The sequence below is a fragment of the Orcinus orca genome, chromosome 12 (assembly GCF_937001465.1).
Source record: "Orcinus orca chromosome 12, mOrcOrc1.1, whole genome shotgun sequence".
Taxonomy (NCBI): domain Eukaryota; kingdom Metazoa; phylum Chordata; class Mammalia; order Artiodactyla; family Delphinidae; genus Orcinus; species Orcinus orca.
Window position 1 is genome coordinate 70,553,860 of NC_064570.1, and position 19,910 is coordinate 70,573,769.

Sequence of the window (19,910 nt, forward strand, 5' to 3'; positions counted from 1 at the left end):
CCCTGACTCCTCCAGTCTGAGTTGGGATGTTCTCCCAGAGGACTGGGTGCTTCTCTCCATCTGCCATCTCACTCTGTATTGAGCCCATTTCTTTACTTGTCTAGCACCTTCCTTAAGACGATCAGCTCTTGCTGCAGGTATTGTGTGTTTCTTGTCTATGTCCTCAGTACCCAGCACGGTACTAGGCATAGAGTAGGTGCTCATTAACTTTTTGTTAAATGAGTGAATGCATCAATCATGAAGAGATCACAAAACTAAAGCAACTCTTGCCTTGGCAGGAGGCCTCTCCTACAGTTGCAGAAATCAATTCGAGGGCGTAGCCAGGGTTGGCAATCAATTTGAGGGCATACCCAGGTAAGGCTGAAAATAGGACTGGTGAGCCTTAATAGACAGATGGTCTGTTACTAGAGATCCTGAGTGTGACTCCAGCTCCAGAGATACAAGAGATTCAGCAAACTAGCCACATCTAGGACTGCCCTGCACCTGTTTCTGGCCAAGGGAAGCACTGTCTCTGACTGTACCCTGCAGTGCTCCCCGCATCCCCAAGCTCTGTCCTAGAGTCTTCTATGGCACCAATGCCTTGCATTGCTGGAGCTCACAGACCACAGAGCTACTGCAAGGGCATCTTGCACCTTCCATAACTGGCCCACTTTGGAGGCTGCAGGAGACTCAGGTTCCACTGGGGAGACTTCCCACCATTTATTGGTAAGAATGGCTTCAATATAGCCCAGTGAACTCTCTCCCCGCCCAGTGGTTACCCAGTCTTTAAAGCAGACTAGCCCTCATGAGTCACACCTGAAAATGTTCTTGTACACTTAATGTTGGAATAGCAAAGGATGCTCACTAATTAGGCAGGGGGGATTCTGCTGCTGGATGTTGCCTTAATTCAGTTTTCAGGAAACATGTGCCATATTGTTAAGGCTGTCTTTCCAACCTTATAAAACATGTCCTGGTAGATAACCTGGGTGCCATGACGGAGAGAAGAAGGCTAGTTGCGAGTTTCCCATCCTCTGAAACTCAGTTGGCATATGGAAAAGTGATGCTCACTGGCACCTATCAGAGCAGTTAAAACAGCTGAAAATCAACTTGTTCTTCCACAACCTTGGTTACACCTGTGAAAATTTAAAATTACAAGGGCTAACCTCTTAAATACCATCTTGATTAAAATGATAATTAAAACCAGAAGGCATAAACTTCAATAACTGGAACACTGAAAGAACGAGAAACTGTGAGATGTTGACTGAGCTAGCAATTAATATCATGTTATAAGTATCATAAAGAAAAGAAAGGATACTGAAGAATATTTGTACTATAGACTGAATGTTTGTGTTCCTCCAAAATTCCCATGTTGAAACCTAACCCTCCAAGTGAGGCCCCAGTGAGATCCCTCTCTCCTTCCTCCATATGAGGACACAGTGAAAAGTCCATCATCTATGAACCAGGAAACAAGTCCTCACCAGACAGTGAACCCGCCAGCACCTCAACCTTGGACTTCTCAGCCTCCAGAACTGTGAGAAATAAACTTCTGTTACTTACAAGCCATCTAGTAAATATCTATGGTATTTATAGGAGCCTGAACATACGAAGACAATTAGAAAATTCAGAATCACCAAGAATTTTAGTGTCTTTCATTATTTTTGTCACATTCCTACCTATTCTAAATTTTGTCATCATGAAACTGAGATCTAGCTAGCATGTTTGCAAGAAGTTCTCCCGTGTCATCCTAACTTTTGAAAGATGACAACTGTTTATTTTGATAGAATCTTGAAATCACTTGTTTTACTTATTTAAGAATCTCTAGTCCTCATTTTCAGCTTGTTATAAGAAATGCAATTTGGACTTAACCTATTGATTGTGACATCCCCAAGCTCCACCAGCCAGAGTAAAAAGACTGTTCAGACTGTTCTGATTCTTGGTCTTTTCTCCTTCTCACTCTGGGTTGTGTCATGTATTGTCTGAACCTGTGGGATTTTCTGTACCAGAATAGAGATCCTCCGTCGTGAGCACCCATCCAGTCCTCTGGCATTTGCAGTGCATGTCATTTGCTTCCATGACACTCCCCTGCTCACAAAACTTTCATTGATTCCCCAAACTCTTCTCCCTGAGCTTTCAGACCATCCTCTCCCACATCACATGGCCTTTCCAGTGTCAGCTCCCACCAGTCCCCTCGCCAACCCTACCGTCCGGCCATATGGGACCTGACTGTCCCCCTCTGAGCCTTTGCTTGTGCTGTTCCTCCTACCCCTTCTCTGTCAAAATCAAATACGTCCTTTTCTGTCCAACTCAAATGTCCCTGCCTCCATGGAGACTCTCTGATCTCCCAGCAGGAAGGAATCTGCCCCCCTCTGTGCTCCTTTCGATTTTACTGACCTTGCCTTACAGGATGCAGCCCTTCCTGTCTCATGTCAGAGCTATTTGGTATGCTCTTTTCTCTCCCATATACTGCTGTGCTGTACGCTATTCATCTTTGCATCTCTCAAAGGGCCTTGCCATCATTCGACGCTCAATCAATGCACCGGACGGCTGTATCTGCAGGTAGTCCAGAGCCCTGATTCCTGTGAAAGGCACAGCCCCCTCCAGTGTTTAGGGATGTGCTCCTTCCTCTGGGACCCTACGAGAAGTTAGGTCAGGAGGGCAGACTTCTCCCACCTTCGCTTGGCAGAGGGAAAACACCCGTAAGATTCTGGGTTATTCCCTTAGGAATTTTCCAGATTTATGATGAGTTTTTACAAATGGAGCGCCTGCTGCTGTACTGAGTCTTAGCATGCCTCAGGTTCGCCCCAGTCATGAAAAGTGGGGGGCAGTCCAGCCTGTGGGAACCTAGTGTTTCCAGCAGTCACTTTCAGTGGACTTTTAGAGATGCGTAAGCCAAAGACCTACTGAACTCTGTGATGAACCACCAGTGGGAAAATAATAATAACCATTTCACAGGAGCCATAGCCTGTGCTGAGAGCCTTATCTCATGCAACAAGCCCTAACAGTGGCACCAACCAAATCCTTGCGTGTGTGTGAAAGTGCCTTTTGGTTGCTTTCGTTGGTAGTTCCAACTTGCCAGGCAGATGTCAGTCTCTCTGAGGCAAGAAGGATTCTGCTACCTTAGGATGGCCCTCAGCACACCCACAGCTGTGCACTCAGGATACACCTTGTAACTGATGGGGAATTAAAAGTGACTCCTGAACAGAGGTGTATAACTTGGATCAGATACATAAAGCAGTTGGATTTTTTACCTGTTGATATATGGAGACCTCTCAGAATGGCGGCTCTACCTCGGGAACCACTCTGCACTACATCTGCACTTAGCTGGTTCCTGTGACCTTGGTCATTAGCAAAGGCCTTGAGCACAGACATTCTCTTGCTATTAGCTTTTAGGTGCGCTGTACCCCTCCTTTAGTGAGTGTCATATTCAGGAAAATTGCAACTCAAGGTAAAATGTAAGTTCCATTTTTACAAGGTCACCTGTCCTCACCCCTAAACGAAGACCATCCCCACCTGGACAAAATGCACTTAGCAAAGGCTACAAAAGAGGGTATTTGAGGTGTATGATGTCTGGGGCTTGATCTTTTTTTTAAAAAAAAGTCCAAAATATTCAACATAAAAATGTGGTACAAGCCTTTCCCGTACTCTTTCTCTCTGGCAGATTTATGATAATGGGGTTATAATACTTTAACAAGACGGTAAAGAGAATAAATAGCTCCTTAGCAGAAAAAGCACAGGAAAAATGGTTCTTTTATCTTCATTGTCTTTAAAGGATCCAGGTAAGAGGGTTTTTTTCCCCACACACAACAGCAGATATTCCATGAGAAAAATAATCCCCGTTAAAGCTGCTTCTTGGACCTAGAAGCTTTTAAGAAAGGCGATGTCAGCTTTATAAGAGTCTTTCTCCCTCTTTGGTCTGCTTTACTAGTGCTCACTCATATCTGGTTCTTCTCTCCTCCTGGAAACACAGATTACCCTGCCCAGCCTGGTGGTCAGGTGGCTGTGGCTGGTTCTGGCCAATGATCTGTGAGAGGAAGGGGTGTGTGCCGCTTCCTGGCTGAAGGACAGAAGGGCAGGTGTGAGATCTCTTCATGCCCCCTTCCCTGTCACAGGAACCCGGGAGGCTGAGCCTTGGAGATGCTGCAGCTACAGTGGAGAAGCTTCTGTCCACCCCTTGCTGACCCTCAGAAGATGTGTAACTTGAACACAATGAAAACCCATGTTGTGTTTTACTGAGATTTGCGGAGCTGTTTGTTATTGTCTCATAGTCTGATTATGACACATCCTCTCCTGAACAGAAGCCAATGAGTAGGCAGTGACTCTAGAACTGAAGTTCTTATGCTAATATGATCCCAAGTTGGAAACTTCAGGGAAGAAGCCTATCTGTCATCCTTGTATCTTACTCCTTTCAAGGGAACGTTTGTGCTCTTCCCACGCATCAGCAATGATGAGCTCCTAGGGAGACGCTCGGCCTGCCCGGGACACCTCCATGGAGGAGGAGATAGAACTGAGTGGTAGATTCAACACTAGTCCATTTTGAGCTTGCAGACCTGATTGGGGATCTTAACCAGAATGTCGGAGTCATATTCCAAAAAGATACTTACTGCCTGATATCCTACTTGAGGAAGTTCTTTGTGACCAACTGCCCAGGGAGCCTGTTATATAAAGCAGTCAGAATTCAGACATCCTTCCGAGCCATCACCAAGATTCTCTGCTTAGTCTCCTTTCTAAAATCATCTTACTCTCAATAAGAGACACACCCAAGGTGAAGCTAGGGTAGAAGGCAGCCACACTTTGGCATGTGTAGCTCCAACGTGAATGCGTAGGGCCTGGCTGTCTCGCGGGAGGATGGGTGTCCTCTTCTCCCTCCTGCTCTTTACCTGCACCCCTCAGCTCTCCCCAGGATTCCACCAGCCACGCAGGGGTGGACTGATCTTCGCTGAGAGCTGCCCGCTGTGAGCCCAGCGTGTACCAGCAGCTCCACAGGCATCAGCTCACTTAACCTTTACAGTACTCCTAGGAAGCAGATACTATTTTATTTTTACAAATGAGGAATCTCAAGCAGAGAGGTTAAGAATCTAGTAAACTGTTCCAGTACATCTGGAAATGTTTGACTCCAGAGCCCATGCTTGATCCAATATGTGATCAAAGAAAACAAATCTGATTGCTTGCTAATATCTTTGTTGTAATACAAGAAGGAGATTTAAAATTACTGACATGAGATAATTTAATGTAGTGTTAATAACAGGAGCTTTAGAGTCAAAGAGACTTTAGTTTGAGGCCTGGCTCCGAAGGTTTTGTTTGTTTTGGTTTGGTTTTTTAACCTGTGAATCATCACATGAGTTGTTCAGCCTCATTTTTCTCATCTGTAAAGTGGGAAACTTTATAAGTTGAACACTTATAGGATTTACTTCATCTTTTTGTGAAGCTTGGTGAGGTTACACATATAAAATGATCAGCAGACCCTGGCATGTGGCAAATGTTAAAAAAAACTGCTTTTATTATTAGTCTCAATGATTTATCATTCTTTCCTCCATGCCTAATTATCACAGGCACACTTAAAATTGATTGTTTTATATTAAATTTGGCTGAATGGAAAAAATAATGTCTATTTTAGAAAAAATTCCTGTCAAGTAAATGTCAAGTTTACTAAGGTCTAAAATCCTTTTTAACTGCTCCATTTAGGGATTTTTCCACATGTCTGTTTCTTTCAGTTTGCTTATGATATACTACAGCCAAATGCCATGTCTCACACTGCCTCAGACTCAAGAAAGCATTTAAAATGCGGTCCTGAGGGCTGATCCCTTATTGTACTAAAAATAAAAAAAGGTTAGACTTTCTCCTTAGCCTCATTAAAAGCATGTAGAGTTACAATGACCCCTGTTTGAGATGACTCAGAATCACCATCAAGAGAGAAACCATCTACTAGAAGGATGAACTGCCTATTGGAAGACTGGAAACTCAAGTCTCAGCTACCCAGGGTCGATGTGAAATGTTAAGGAAATGTATAAGTCAGCGTTCTCCAGAGAAACAGAACCGACAGGGGGTGGGTGGGTGTGGGTGTGTGTGTGTGTGTGTGTGTGTGGGGGTGTGTGTGTGTGTGTGTGTGTGTGTGTGTGTGTGTGGGTGTGGGTGTGTGGGTGTGGGTGTGTGTGGGTGTGTGTATTTCTATATCTATCTATCCATCCATCCATTCATCCATCCATCTGGGGGAGGGGAGGGGGACAGATTTATTTTAAGGAATTGGGTCATGTGATGGTGGAGGCTGGCAAGTTCAAAATCTGTAGGGTAGGCTGGCAGGCTGGAGACCCAGGGAAGAGTTTGAAGGCGGGCCTCTGCCAGAATTCCGTTTTGCTCAAGGGAGGTCCATGTGTTTCTAGGAGCGCCTTCCTGTGACTGGATGAGGCCCACCCACATTATGGAGATGATCAGTTTTATTCAGAAATGGTATCTTATCTAAAAAAAACACCTTCACAGAAACATCTAGAATAACGTTTGATTAAATATCTGGGTGCCGTGGCCTAGACAAATTGACAAATAAAATTAATCATTACAGGAAGTCATGTTCCCTTTTGGGCTAGGGTGTTCCCATCTGTAAACTCACCTGCATCCTACATCAAACAAATAGATCTCAATAACCCTGCAAAAATCCATCTGTCCCTCCGAGGAGAAGGAAGATAAAGGGGGTTATTATTCCCTGGCCGCTCTACAAGATGTACCCTAATCTGAGTTTGTCCTTGGCTTCTCTTACTACTGCTGTAATCCACACCATATTTTTAAAGCGAGGTAAAGGCATGTTCAGATGTTTACGAGAACAGGAGATAGAAAAGGGAAAGTTCATATTATTTTAGTGGCTTTTTAGTGACTATTATAGAGATTCTCAACCATGCATCTCCATGTGCTTCAATAAAATGATCTTTTCTTTTCATTTAACATGTGTTTACATTTTTTTTCCAGACCTCAATGTCTGAAAATAGGTGCGTGATGGGCTGAACTCTTCTCTCTACCTACAACTAGTTGTTATAGCTCAAGTGCAGGCTGAAGACTGAACAGCAGATGCCGCAGACTGTGTGATGAGACACAACAATGAGAACGCCGCTGCCAGGCTGTGAGGATGAAGGGAGATGCCGATGGAAACGTGAGGATTTGTGCTCAGTTTCTTCCACTTACTCGCTCAGGTCGCTCTCTACCCATCCCCATCTTGCTCTGTGCCCCAGGAAACTGACCTTTGATGGAGGCTCTGGCCACCGGTTGTGGTGTGGGCTTCACCAGTGGGGAGCAAAGGTAAGAAAGGGGTAGGAGAGGGGAAGAAAGGTCTGGATATTTATTGGAGGCTCCCTCCCTGAGAGGTCACACTGGACTAGCTGTGACTCTTGACCATTGTTCCTCTCAGCCAGCCTCTCTGCAGGACTCCTGGTTGCCAGTCATGACCCCTTCAGATCTAGTGCATCTACTCCTCAGTGTTCTGAGCCCTGGCATCCTGCACTATCCTGGGGGCCACCCTCTTCCTGGGCCACAACTTGTGACTAGTCCCTTTATTAAAAGCTCTTCTATATATCCAGGCAAAACTCTAATTCAAAAAGATACATGCACCCCTATGTTCATAGCAGCACCATTCACAATAGCCAAGACATGGAAACAACCTAAATGTCCATCAACAGATGAATGGATAAAGAAGATGTGGTACATATATACAATGGAATATTACTCAGCCATAAAAAAGAATGAAATAATGCCATCTGCAACAACATGGATGGACCTAAAGATTATCATACTAAGTGAAGTAAGTCAGAAAGAGAAAGAGAAATACCATATGATATCACTTATATGTGGAATCTCAAATATGGCACAAATAAACTTATCTACAGAACAGAAACTGACTCACAGACAGAGATCTGACATGTGGTTGCCAAGAGTCAGGGAGGGATGGGCTGAGAGTTTGGGGTTAGTAGATGCAAACTATTACATATAGATTGGATAAACAACAAGGTCCTATCGTATAGCACAGGGAACTATATTCAATATCCTGGGATAAACCATTATGGAAAAGAATATTAAAAAAATGGATATATGTGTATAGCTGAGTCACTTTGCTGTACAGCAGAAATTAACACAACATTGTAAATCAACTATACTTCAATAAAAAATAAATTTAAAAAAAAGCTCTTCTAATTATCTAATTTGAGCGTGCTATCTGTTGCCTGCTGGGACTGACTGATAAGGTATCCAACATAAGTTATTATTTTTCCCTTTTTTGGAAGAGTTTGGATAAAAGAAAATCCTCTAAAACAGTTCTGAGTGTTTTGCAAACCATAACTGACCAAATACATTGTGACATTACTCAGCGTTCTTTAAGCATCCACGTAATCATTTCCTCCATAAATTCAAAGCCCAACATGGATGTCCTTTACCACGCCATGAAAATTATATAATCCTTAATGTTTCCGTTTTATTTCGTTTCAAGGAAACTTAATGCTGAATTCAGTGACTATTGTTAATAATTAATTCAGTCGTGTATCCAGTAACAACTATTTCTCTGCTCCTCAAAACGTTTTCTAAGCTAGTTTTCATCCTATTTTTGCTATTGTCTTTTTTCACTGTTTTCAGTCTGGTGAGTCATCTAAATTCTTTTGGGAATAAGGAGAAAATACATCCCAATTAATAATACTTTCAAAATAAAAATTGAGGCTGGATCAGCAGTTAGACTACTGGAAAGGACCAAGAAACCCAGGTGCACAAGGGTTCACTTGAAAATGAGCCCCAGAGGCAAGAGGCAAAGTACCAGGAGGAAGGCGGGTCCCACACAACAGGCACTGGGTCCAGACAGCACATCCATAACCAGGGCCATCTTTCCACCCACTGGAAGCAACCCCAGCCCCGGATCCCATTTCTGTTTTTTCTGGTCCCTGTGGAGCTTAACGGACATTTAGGAACAGCCCAAACTTACTCTTGGTGTGGGGCTCCTGTCTTGGTCAGCAGAGTCAGCACGAAAAACATGAAAATCACAAAGACTGCGAGACCAATCCAAAATCCAATCACAATGGAATCTACAAGACAGTTAATACTGGGATTAGAATTTCATAGCAGCATAAAACTTAAATAATTGAGGAACCTATGCTTTTTGATACATGAAATGAGAAAAGATGTCAACAATCTTCTGAGACAATCTTGACCCATCAGTCAAAGATGCAGGGATGAGGGAAGAGTCTGTGCCTCCGGATTTCTGTCTCAGGTACTACTAAGAGATGTCAGCCCTCCAGACTCTTGGTTTCCACATCCCAGTGGAGGAATCTAAGACAGAAAATGGGCTGTCTAGGTCCTCAAGATTCCACTGAAGTGTTTTGAGTTAGAAAATCCAATTTTAGCAGAAACTGCAATATGAAGTTTAAAATGACTTCTGATTCAAACCAACCCAATTTTGTATTTTCACACATGCTTCTGCTGGCATAACTCAGCTCTTCATTACATCTTGCAGAGAACATACCAATGACCTCCTGAGCGCTCTTCCTAACTTTGGCCTTTCCCTGTGCCTCATCTCTGTACAAATCTGCTTTATCAGAGCTCTGATAATATTGCTCTTTTATGAAAAACCCTTCAACGAAAATAGACCTGACCTTTTCAGATTAGAAGACATTCCATATACAAAGAACTTGTACAACGTCTGGCATCTGAGAAAAAGGTAACAAACATTTGCAGGCTATTATTGTTAAAATGATCATTTTCTCCCAGTTTACCCCTACTTTAAAACTCATGTTTCCAAGTGGACTAGGGGACACTGTGTCCCTGTACTTATCTGAACTCTTAGGCACAGCTTCCTAATACCCACACCTTTTCAGGGGCCTGTACCTTCACCAGCTGGAACAACTGTCCCCAGACTGGAGCTAATGGAAGTCTGTCTATCCTTCAAAGCCCATTCCTTACACCATCTCCTTCACAAAGCCTAATCTCCCCAACAGATGTGCTTGCTCCCTCCTGTGAACCCCATGACATTTTTGTCTGTGCTTCTCTACATGGGTCTCTCCTTGACCCTATCATGGGTAATAGTCACTAGCGTACGTCTCTCGGATGGGGATGAGACCAGGCTGTCTACCAGAACCTGGTACCTTCCTAACAGGGTCTTAAGTCTGGGAGAGGCGACAGAGTTGAAGTATTTTACATTTTCTGATCTATTCTAAGAAGTTTACCTATGTGGCAATACAATGAGGATACTTAGCAATTAAAAAAAAAAGAGGTAAACAGAACTTATGCACTAAATGTGTTTAAAATACAAAGCATTATTCTAACTAAATTATAAGTATATAGCACTCTAACATGAAGAAATCAGATTAGTAATTTACTTCACATAATTCATACTTTCATTCTACATATACTATAGCCTAGAGGTTAACAACTTTTATTCAACAGCATTTATTCAGCACTCTGGATGCAAAGCTAATTTATCTTTCCCGGGGTTAAGAGTGCCAAAGAAACAGGAATTGTAGATTTTGCCTTACGATCTAATGGAAATGAGGCCTAAACAAGACATAAGGACAAGTACCCAAAAAAACACATGTACACAAGTGCAGCATGTAACAATAGCATCTCAGTTATGGGGGCACAGACTGAAAAGCATCATTGTGCAGATAAACAACAGCTCAATACCCTACACTTCATCAACTGCCTGCACAGCAAAAGGAAATTCTACAGTGACCCACCAGAATCATAAAATCCTCAGCTGAGAATTTAATCTAGTCGTGTTGATTCATTTTCAAATCTCTTTCCTAGGAAGGGGTTCTCATGAGGACAGCTTTCACACCGCCAGTGGTGGCTGGACCCCTATGAGTCCTCCAGTCCCCTATCCCAGAGTGGGCAGGGATGGAGGAGGGTGCCTTTGACCCAGCCTAGTCCCTTGCCCCCGTCCTTCTAGTGAACCCAGGGAGCGGATCACAAAGCAACAATAACGTGGGACCTGGGAGGGTCTCAGCCCTCAGCAAAGTCATGAGGGAACAGAGTGGGAATGAAGAGAGCTTTGGTTAGAATTTGAAAATCCCCATGATCCAATGGCATTTTCAGATGTTTTCTTGATAATGTGGTATCCACGTTTCTCATCACAATATGCTTTAAGCAGCTTTGCTTATTCACTTTCTTCTCCAAAGGAAATTCTGCTTCCTCAGATTATTTCCATTAATTCTCCTCTACCTCATCCTCTGTCACATGGCCCAATCCCAGGGCACTTTCTCACCCTGAGCCCCTTTCAGAGAATATCAGAGATCTCCATCTCATCTCAGGAATAACCAAACCCTCTTGAAGTTTTATTTATATGCCAAGTTTCACAGACGTTAGCATTGCAGTAAAAGGAGGAATGCAGAGCCTCTGGTCTTCCCCAAAGCACCCTTTCTTGGAAGGAAGTCAGAACAGAGGTTTACATAGAGTGAGCGAGGCTCCAAGGAGCCCGGTTCGTTAAGGAAGCCAAGAAAGCCTTCCACAGGGGGTTCTAATAGAGCCGAACAGCTACTTCTGTCCTGCCTAGAGACTGAGCTACTTGGAGACCATTATAGTAAGAGGGTAGAGCAAATTGCCCAGAGGAATCCCAAATAGGATGTGTCATAATAAAATGACTTTCCCTTAGCCTAAGCTCTAATGAATGGAATGAAACGGAGCTGAAAGCTGACAGCTGCACGGTTTCCACTGGTATGATATGTTTCTCCATGTTTTCCACTATAGGGGAGGACGAGAGCAACTATCCCATCCTATTTCCCCTCCCCTCCACCTCTCACACCAGGCAGAATGGCCATCATCAAAAAGTCTACAAACAATACGTACTGGAGAGGATGTGGAGAAAAGGGAACTCTCCTACACTGCTGGTGGGAATGTAAATTAGTGCAGCCACTATGGAGAACAGTATGGAGGTTCCTTAAAAAACCAAAAATAGAATCACCATATGATCCACTAATCCCACTCCTGGGCATATATCCAGAGAAAACCATGGTTCGAAAGGATACATGCACCCCAATGTTCATTGCATCGCTTTTTACGATAGCCAAGACGTGGAAGCAACCTAAATGTCCTTCGACAGAGGAATGGATAAAGAAGATGTGGTATATATATATATAATGGAATACTACTCAGCCATAAAAAAAGAATGAAATAATGCCATTTGCAGCACCATGGATGGACCTAGAGATGATCATATTAAGTGAAGTAAGTCAGAGAAAAACAAATATAATATGATATCACTTACATGCGTAATCTAAAATAATGATACAAATGAACTTATTTACAAAACAGAAACAGACTCACAGACTTAGAAAACAAACTTATGGTTACCAAAGGGGAAGGGTGGGGGGGGAGGGATAAATTGGGAGTTTGGGATTGACATATACGCACGACTATATTTAAAATAGACAACCAACAAGGACCTACTATATAGCACAGGGAACTCTGCTCAATATCTTGTAATAACCTAAATGGGAAAAGATTTTGAAGAAGAATAGATATATGTATATGTATAACTGAATCAGTTTGCTGTACACCTGAAACTAACACAACATTGTAAATCAACTATAGTCCAATATCAAATAAATTTTTTATTTTATTTATTTATTTAATTTTTCTAAATTTTTGGCTGCACCATGCAGCATGTGGGATGTTAGCTCCCCAACCAGGGATTGAACCCACACCCCCTGCATTGGAAGGTGGAGCCTTAACCACTGGACTGTCAGGGAAGTCCCTAAAATAAAATTTAAAAAAGAAAAAAAAATTGTGACCTTTCCATCTCGTGGTTGTATGAAAAATGAGGGTTAATGCTTAAAGAGAGGGTTCAGGACACCAGAGCCAGCACTGTCTTCACACCACTTCTGGTTCCTACGGTGTTAGGGTCAGTTCTGTGGTATGAATTCCTGGCAAGGAGCCAACAGTGGGGCTCTAGTATTTGCCTCTACTGTGCTCCCCATCACACGTCTTACTCTAAGCCCTCACTAGCTCTAGCTCTGTTTCCTATCTTGATGAGTCAGCTTCCTGCTGGCTCATCCACGCATGTATCTGGCATTATCTGCAAGTGGGCACGTGACAAAAGTACAGACTGTGGCCACAACTGATGGTTCAGAATCAGAGGATGCTCCTTTAGTCTCACCTCAACACAGCTGCCAGAGTGGTCCTGCTAAAATGTAAACTCATTGACTCATAGGCTTCTGCTTCTGCTTATCTAAATGTCTCACCTAGCCAAGCCCTTCATAAATGCCCCATTTCTCTTCCTCCCTAAATTTATAACACAATTCTTGAGAGATCTGCCTGTACATACTGTCTCCAGTTCCTCTCCTCTCATTTTTTATTGAACCAATTCTAGCAGTGTTTACTCCTAACACTCTACTGAAACTGCTTTTAAGGTCATTGCCATTAATTTCTACACTGTAAATCCAAGAGTCAAGTCTCAGCCCTCGACTTACTTGACCATAATAGCAGCATGTGACACATTCCACGGTCTCATCTTTGAAACCCTTTCTTCACTTGGCTTCCAGGAAACCACAATCACACAATTTTCTTCTTACCTTTCTATAAATTCAATTCAAACTCCTTTGCTGCTTTCTTCTGAACATCCCCCAATTTCTAAACGCTAGGGTGTCCCAGGGCTCAATTCTGGGACCTCTTTAGTTTTCTAATCAATACTCATTCAACCAGCCTCTTGGGTTTGAATAGGCTGATGACTCTCAAATTTATACCTTCACTGTACACCTACCTCTCCCCTCATGTCCTCTTGGAGGTCTGACGGGTCTCAGTGGAACAAGTCCAAAAATGAGCTCCTGGTGGTGCTGTTTCTCCCAGTCTTCCCCATCTCAGTCAATGGCAATTCATACTGCCAGTTACTCAGATCACAAGTTTCAAATCATCCTTGGCCCTTCTCCTTCTCTTGCACCCTACTGCCAATCCACTGACAAGTCCTGTCAGATCTACCTTCAAAAAGATCCAGAGTATATGTACTTCTTACCACTCCACTGCCCCCACCATGGTCCAAGTCACCTCAGCAGCTGCCTGGATTTTGGCAATAGCCCCCTGCCTGGCCTCTGCTTCCAATCTCATCCCCTTCCTTCCCCAGCTGCAGAGTGATCTTACTGAAACCCAAGCTAGGTACCACGCTTCTGCTCCAAACCCTCAAATGACTTCTCAGAGAAAATGTCGTAAGTCATAAGTCCTTAGCTTGACCTCTAAGGCCCAGTGCCCTCTTCCCCATCACCTGACTTTGTCTCCTGATGTTCTGCCTCTTATTCACCCCTCTGGCACCAGGCTGACCTCCTCATTGTTCCTTGTGTGTTCCATTTTGCTCTTGCCATGGAGCACTTTCTGGAATGTTCTTCCCAAAGTATCTTATAGCTCAATCTCTCACTTCCTTTAGGTCTTTTATCATTTTTCTCCTTCTCAGGAAGGCCTTCCATGGCCATTCTAGCTATACTTTCACCTCGACTCTCCACATCTCCTTTCCCTACTCTATCTTTTATCACCATCTGGCATAGTTCATCTATTTAACTTACTTATTATCTCTCTCCCAGTAAAATGCAAGATCCATATGAGAAAGTGTTTTGTCTTTTCTGTTCACTGTTGTATCTCCAGTGCTTACAATAGTGCTGCACATAACAGGTACTCAACAAATACATGCAGAATGAATGAATGTCCATTCTGCTGGTACCCAGTGTATGTCAGATATATGTCCACTTCTGATAGATACAAGGTTTAATACCAGATCCAAAACTGAAGGCAAAAGGAGAATTTACAATGACCATCAGAGGTTGTTTCTCAGATGAAAGACCCTTTGGAGGTAGGAATCTTAATTTCAGCAGGCAGGAGAACTTAGTCTCACTAGAGATGTAGCTATTGCTATGAAGATCCATTACAGGTCAAATAAATGAAGGTAATTGCTATGGTCATTCCTATCTTCATAAGTGCTTCCCATTGAAATGACTCGCTTTTATTCTTTTGAAACTGCACCTAACTGGCTTTGAATTTTGCTCAGCCAAACAAGGAGACGCACTTGAACGCCAGAATTACAGCATTTTAAAGTGGAAGAGACTATACCAAGGTACACAGTACAATAGTTCACTTACTTTCCTGTATGTCTTGGGGTTTGTTCCTGAAGCTAAGGGCCTCTACTTTAATCAGATCTCTTAATCAAAACAGCAAGGACCCACCCAGGAATTTTTGGGTTTTCCTAATGGGAATGTTAAAAACAAAAGCACTCCTTATTAATGATATAGTGAGTAAAGGAAGTATGTAGTGTATCATACTTCTCCCTACATTTTGTAGGAATTTTTTTCCAGCTATAATCATTTCTAAATGTAATATGCCCCAAAGAGATTTTCAACTGTTTCTGGAAATGCACCAACCAAAACTAAAGCAGCAGGCTGTTTTCTCTGCCCCTTAAACTAAGAAAAAGAGACAGGCGCAAAATGACACAAAAATAAAATCTGTGTCACCAAGCTGTAAAAGCTTATATTACAGGGAAATATATGGCAATTTGCCCAGTCATTTTGATTTCTGCTAAAATTCTTAAGTATCCTTACCTACAGATTTTCCCAGAAAATAACAGATTAAAGAATCAAAGTAAGTTAAAGGGGGTGATTTCACACCCTGACGGCAACAGCCCTCCATCAGATAACTGATGACAGCACATCCTAATGGATTCCATGTACTTTTTTTTTTTTTTTTACTTCCACAAAGAACTACTGAGAAGACATCAATACAGGAATGAGCAAAAGCATTTAATTATTACTATTCACTTCAGGGGTAAATGATATGTGGTTTAGTTAATGATTTTTAAGGAACAAAAATAGAAAGCCCTTGATCCAGGAAATTAGTAACTCCGAAGCCCTTTACAGTCCCATCGCTGGAGACCAGAGGGCAGGAACCAGCCAGGGTATCACTGCTCCTGTCCCTCTAATTGCCCAGCCAGATGGTCTGCCGCAGCCATCAGCAATCAGTAGCATCCAGGCCCCAGGACCTATACATGAAGCCCCGGCTCTTGTGGTCCTTCCTGCAATGAGGGAGTGGGAACAAAGGCTAAGCACTTTATTAGCTGGAATGGGGAGTTGACCACGATGGGGACTCAGGAGGCTCCTGAGCTCCCCTCCTCCCACAGACACATGGAATATACAGCTACATATGGAGCAATTCCCTCTGAAAGAGATCCAGAAACTATCTGAGCAACTCCTACACATCTGACAAATGATTTCCTACTCACATCCAAATGAGTAGGAAAGGCTGAGACACACTCTTGCCATTAACCCCACCCCCAGCACAGCAACATAGCCATCTGAGGTAACCCCCAACTCCCACATTCTCTCTGAGGAAGGGTTTAGACCACACATCTAGAGCCCCACTGGAGGCAGTTCAAGACGGTGGTGTAGGAAGATCCTGAATTCACCTCCTCCCACGGACACAACAAATCTACAACTACATAGGGAATACTTCCTTCTAAAAAAGACCTGAAAACTGGACAAACAGAGCCTCCACAACAAAGGATAAAAAGACAGCATTGAGACAGTTAGGAGATGCAGAAACACAGTCTCACCAAAAAAAAAAACTTCACCCTGGTGCAGTGACCCACAATTGGGAGGGATCTCAAAAATACAGAACTGTTCTCTAAGGAGTGAGGTGGTCTGTGCTCTATAGCAAGCACCCCAAATCTTAGATCCTGCATAGGAGAGACAAGCCCCCAAAATGCCTGGCTTTGAAAACCAATGAGGATTACATCCAGGAAAAACATAGATCTGTAGGGAATGGAGAACCTGCTTTTTAAAGGGCTCACAGACTCCCTTGCCCCAGAATCCAGCACAAAAACACCCGTTTGAAAAGCACCTGGACTATTCATGAAGGAGACCCATTAACTAATCTTCAAGAATCTGCTGGAAAGGCAGGAACCTGCTGGGACTCTTTCTGGTGATGGACACACTGGCAGATGACATTCTTGTGATTTCATTCTACCTTGCTAATGCCAGCACTGGTGGGTGCCATTTTGGAAGTCTCCCTCTAACCTGCTAGTGCCAGTAGGTGTGCCTCAATGAGAGCTCCACCTACCCTTGTGCTACAGCTGCATGCCACAGCTGGGTTGGGCAAGACCCCTGCCCACCCCTGCACTGCAGCAGGCTGGCACATGCAGCCCATACAGGGGATGCCCCTTGAGTGCCCAGCTCTAGTGACCAGGGCATCTGGGGCCCACAGGATTTCCTACACAAGGCCACTCCTTCAAGACTGGAGGAGGCAGCTTTTTGGCCCAATACACAGAAACAAACACAGAGAGTTACTCAAAATGAGGAGACAGAGGAATATGTCCCAAATGAAAGAACAAGACAAAACCTCAGAAAAAGACCTTAATGAAATGGAGATAAGCAATCTACCTGATAAAAAGTTCAAAGTAATGGTCATAAAGATGTTCACTGAACTTGGGAGAAGAATGGAGCAACACAGTAAGAGCTTCAACAAAGAAAGAGAAAATATAAGAAAGTACTAAACAGAAGTTAAAGAGCTGAAGAATATAATAACTGAACTGAAAAACAAACTAGAGGGGTTCAACAGCAGACTGGATGAAGCAGAACACACCAGGAAGACAAAGCAATGGAACTCACTAAGACACAGGAGCAAAAACAAAAAAAAGAATTTTAAAAAGTAAAGATATCTCAAGGGACTTTTGGAATAATGTCAAGCAGAATAACATTCACATTATAGGGGTCCAAAAGGAGGAGAAAGGGCCAGAAAGCTTATATGAAGAAATATTAGCTGAAAACTTTCCTAGTCTGAAGAAGGAAATAGACATCCAGGTCCAGTAAGTCTAGAGAGTTCCAAATAAGATGAACCCAAAGAGATCCACACCAAGACACACCATAATTAAAATGATAAAAGGCAAAGATAAAGAGAGAATCTTAAAAGTAGCTAAAACAAAAACAAAAAAAACTTTACATATACAAGAGAAACCCCATAAGGCTATCAGTAAATTTTTCAGCAGAAACTTAGCAGGTGAAGGGAGTGGCATGACATATTCAAAGTGCTGAAAGGAAAAAATTCCAACCAAAAGTTCTCTACCTGACAAGGTTATCATTCAGAATTGAAGAGTTTAAGAGTTTCCCAGATAAGCAAAACCTAGAGGAGTTCATCACCGTTAAACTGGACTTACAAAAAATGATAAAGAGACTTCTTTAAGCTAAAAAGAAATGGCATTGATTAATAACATAAAAACATTGAGTAAAAATCTCACTAGAATAGGTAAGTCAGTAGTAAAGGTAATGGATCAATCACTTATAAAGCAAGAATGAAGATTAAAAGACAAAAAAATAGAAAAATTAACTAAAACTAAAATAATTAAAGTATGCATAAAATAAAAAATGTAAAAGATGTCATAAATATAGATATATAGATGTATATATACATCTATATAGATGTCATAAAGATGCCAAAAAATATAAAACATGAGGGAGGGAGTAAAAAAAAAAGTAACCTTCTGGAATGTGTTCAAATTTAAGTTGTTATCAACCTAAAACAGACCATTATATGCATAGGGTGTCATATGTAAACCATGGTAGCCACAAACAACAACTTATAGTAAATACACAAAAGAAAGAGGAATTAACCTAAACATAACACTAAAGATAGCCATGAAACCACAAGGGAAGAGAGAAAGAGAAAAAGAAACAGAGAGGAACTACAAAAACAATCCGAAAATAATTAACAAAATGGCAATAAGTACATATCTATCAGTAATTACTTTAAATGTAAGTGGACTAAATTGTCCAATCAAAAGACACAGAGTGACTGAATGGCTAAAAAAACAAGACCCATCTGGATGCTGCCTACAAGAGATCCACTTCAGAAGTAAGGACACACACAAATTAAAAGTGAAAGGATGAGGAAAGATAGTCCATGCAAATGGAAACTAAAAGAAAGCTGGTGTAGCTATACTCATATCATACAAAATAGACTTTAAAACAAAGAATGTAATAAAAGACAAAGAGGATATATATAATGATAAAGAGGTCAATGCAGCAAGAAGACGTAACACTTAAAAAATACATATGCACCCAATATAGGAGCTCCACAATACATAAAGCAAATATTAACAGGCCTAAGGAGTGAAATTAACATCAACAAACTAACAGTAGGGGACTTTAACACCCCACTTACATCAGTGGATACATCATTCAAACAGAAAATCAATAAAGAAACATTAGGCTTAAACGACACATTAGAGCAGACAGATTTAATAGATACATACAAAGCGTTTCATCCAAAAGCAGCAGAGTACCCATTCTCAGGTGCACATGGAACACTCTCCAGGCTAGATAACATGTTAAACAAGCCAAAAAACAAGTCTCAATAAATTCAAGAAGTTTGAAATCATATTAAGCATCTTTCTCAACCACAATGGTATAAAACTAGAAATCAAATATGGGAAGAAAATTGTAAAAACCACAAAAATGTGAAGATTAAACAACATTTAATCTGAACAACCAATGAATCTTTGAAGAAATCAAAGGAGAAATTAAAAAATACCTAAAGACAAATGAAAACAAAAATATGACATACTAAAATCTATAAGAGGCAGCAAAAGTGATTCTAAGAGGGAAGTTCATAGCAATACAGGCCTACCACGAGAAACAAGAAAAATCTCAAATAAACAATCTAACATTACACCTAAAGGATCTAGAAAACAAAGAACAAAGTTCAAAGTTGGCATTAGGAAGGAAATAATAAAGATCAGACCCAAAATAAATGAAAAAAATAGAAAGGATTAATGAAACTAAGAGCTGGTTCTTTGAAAAGATAAACAAAATCAACAAGCCAACAGCTAGACTAACCAAGAAAAAAAACAGAGAAGAATCAAATAAAGTCAGAAATGAAAGAGGAGAAATTACAACTGATACCACAGAAATAGGAAAGATTATAAGAGACTCCTAAGAACAACTATATACCAACAA

General features: G+C 41.8%; 1 protein-coding gene across 3 annotated transcripts in view; it reads right to left on the reverse strand.

Moving 5' to 3' along the window:
* The window catches only part of MRAP2 (melanocortin 2 receptor accessory protein 2), a 102,644-nt gene that overhangs the window by 11,531 nt on the left and 71,203 nt on the right, over positions 1–19,910 (reverse strand). For all 3 annotated transcript variants that reach the window (XM_033428510.2, XM_049695362.1, XM_004270069.3), the window contains exon 3: positions 8,924–9,023. In XM_033428510.2, the coding sequence (XP_033284401.1) occupies positions 8,924–9,023 (100 nt within the window). The remainder of the gene's footprint in view (positions 1–8,923; positions 9,024–19,910) is intronic.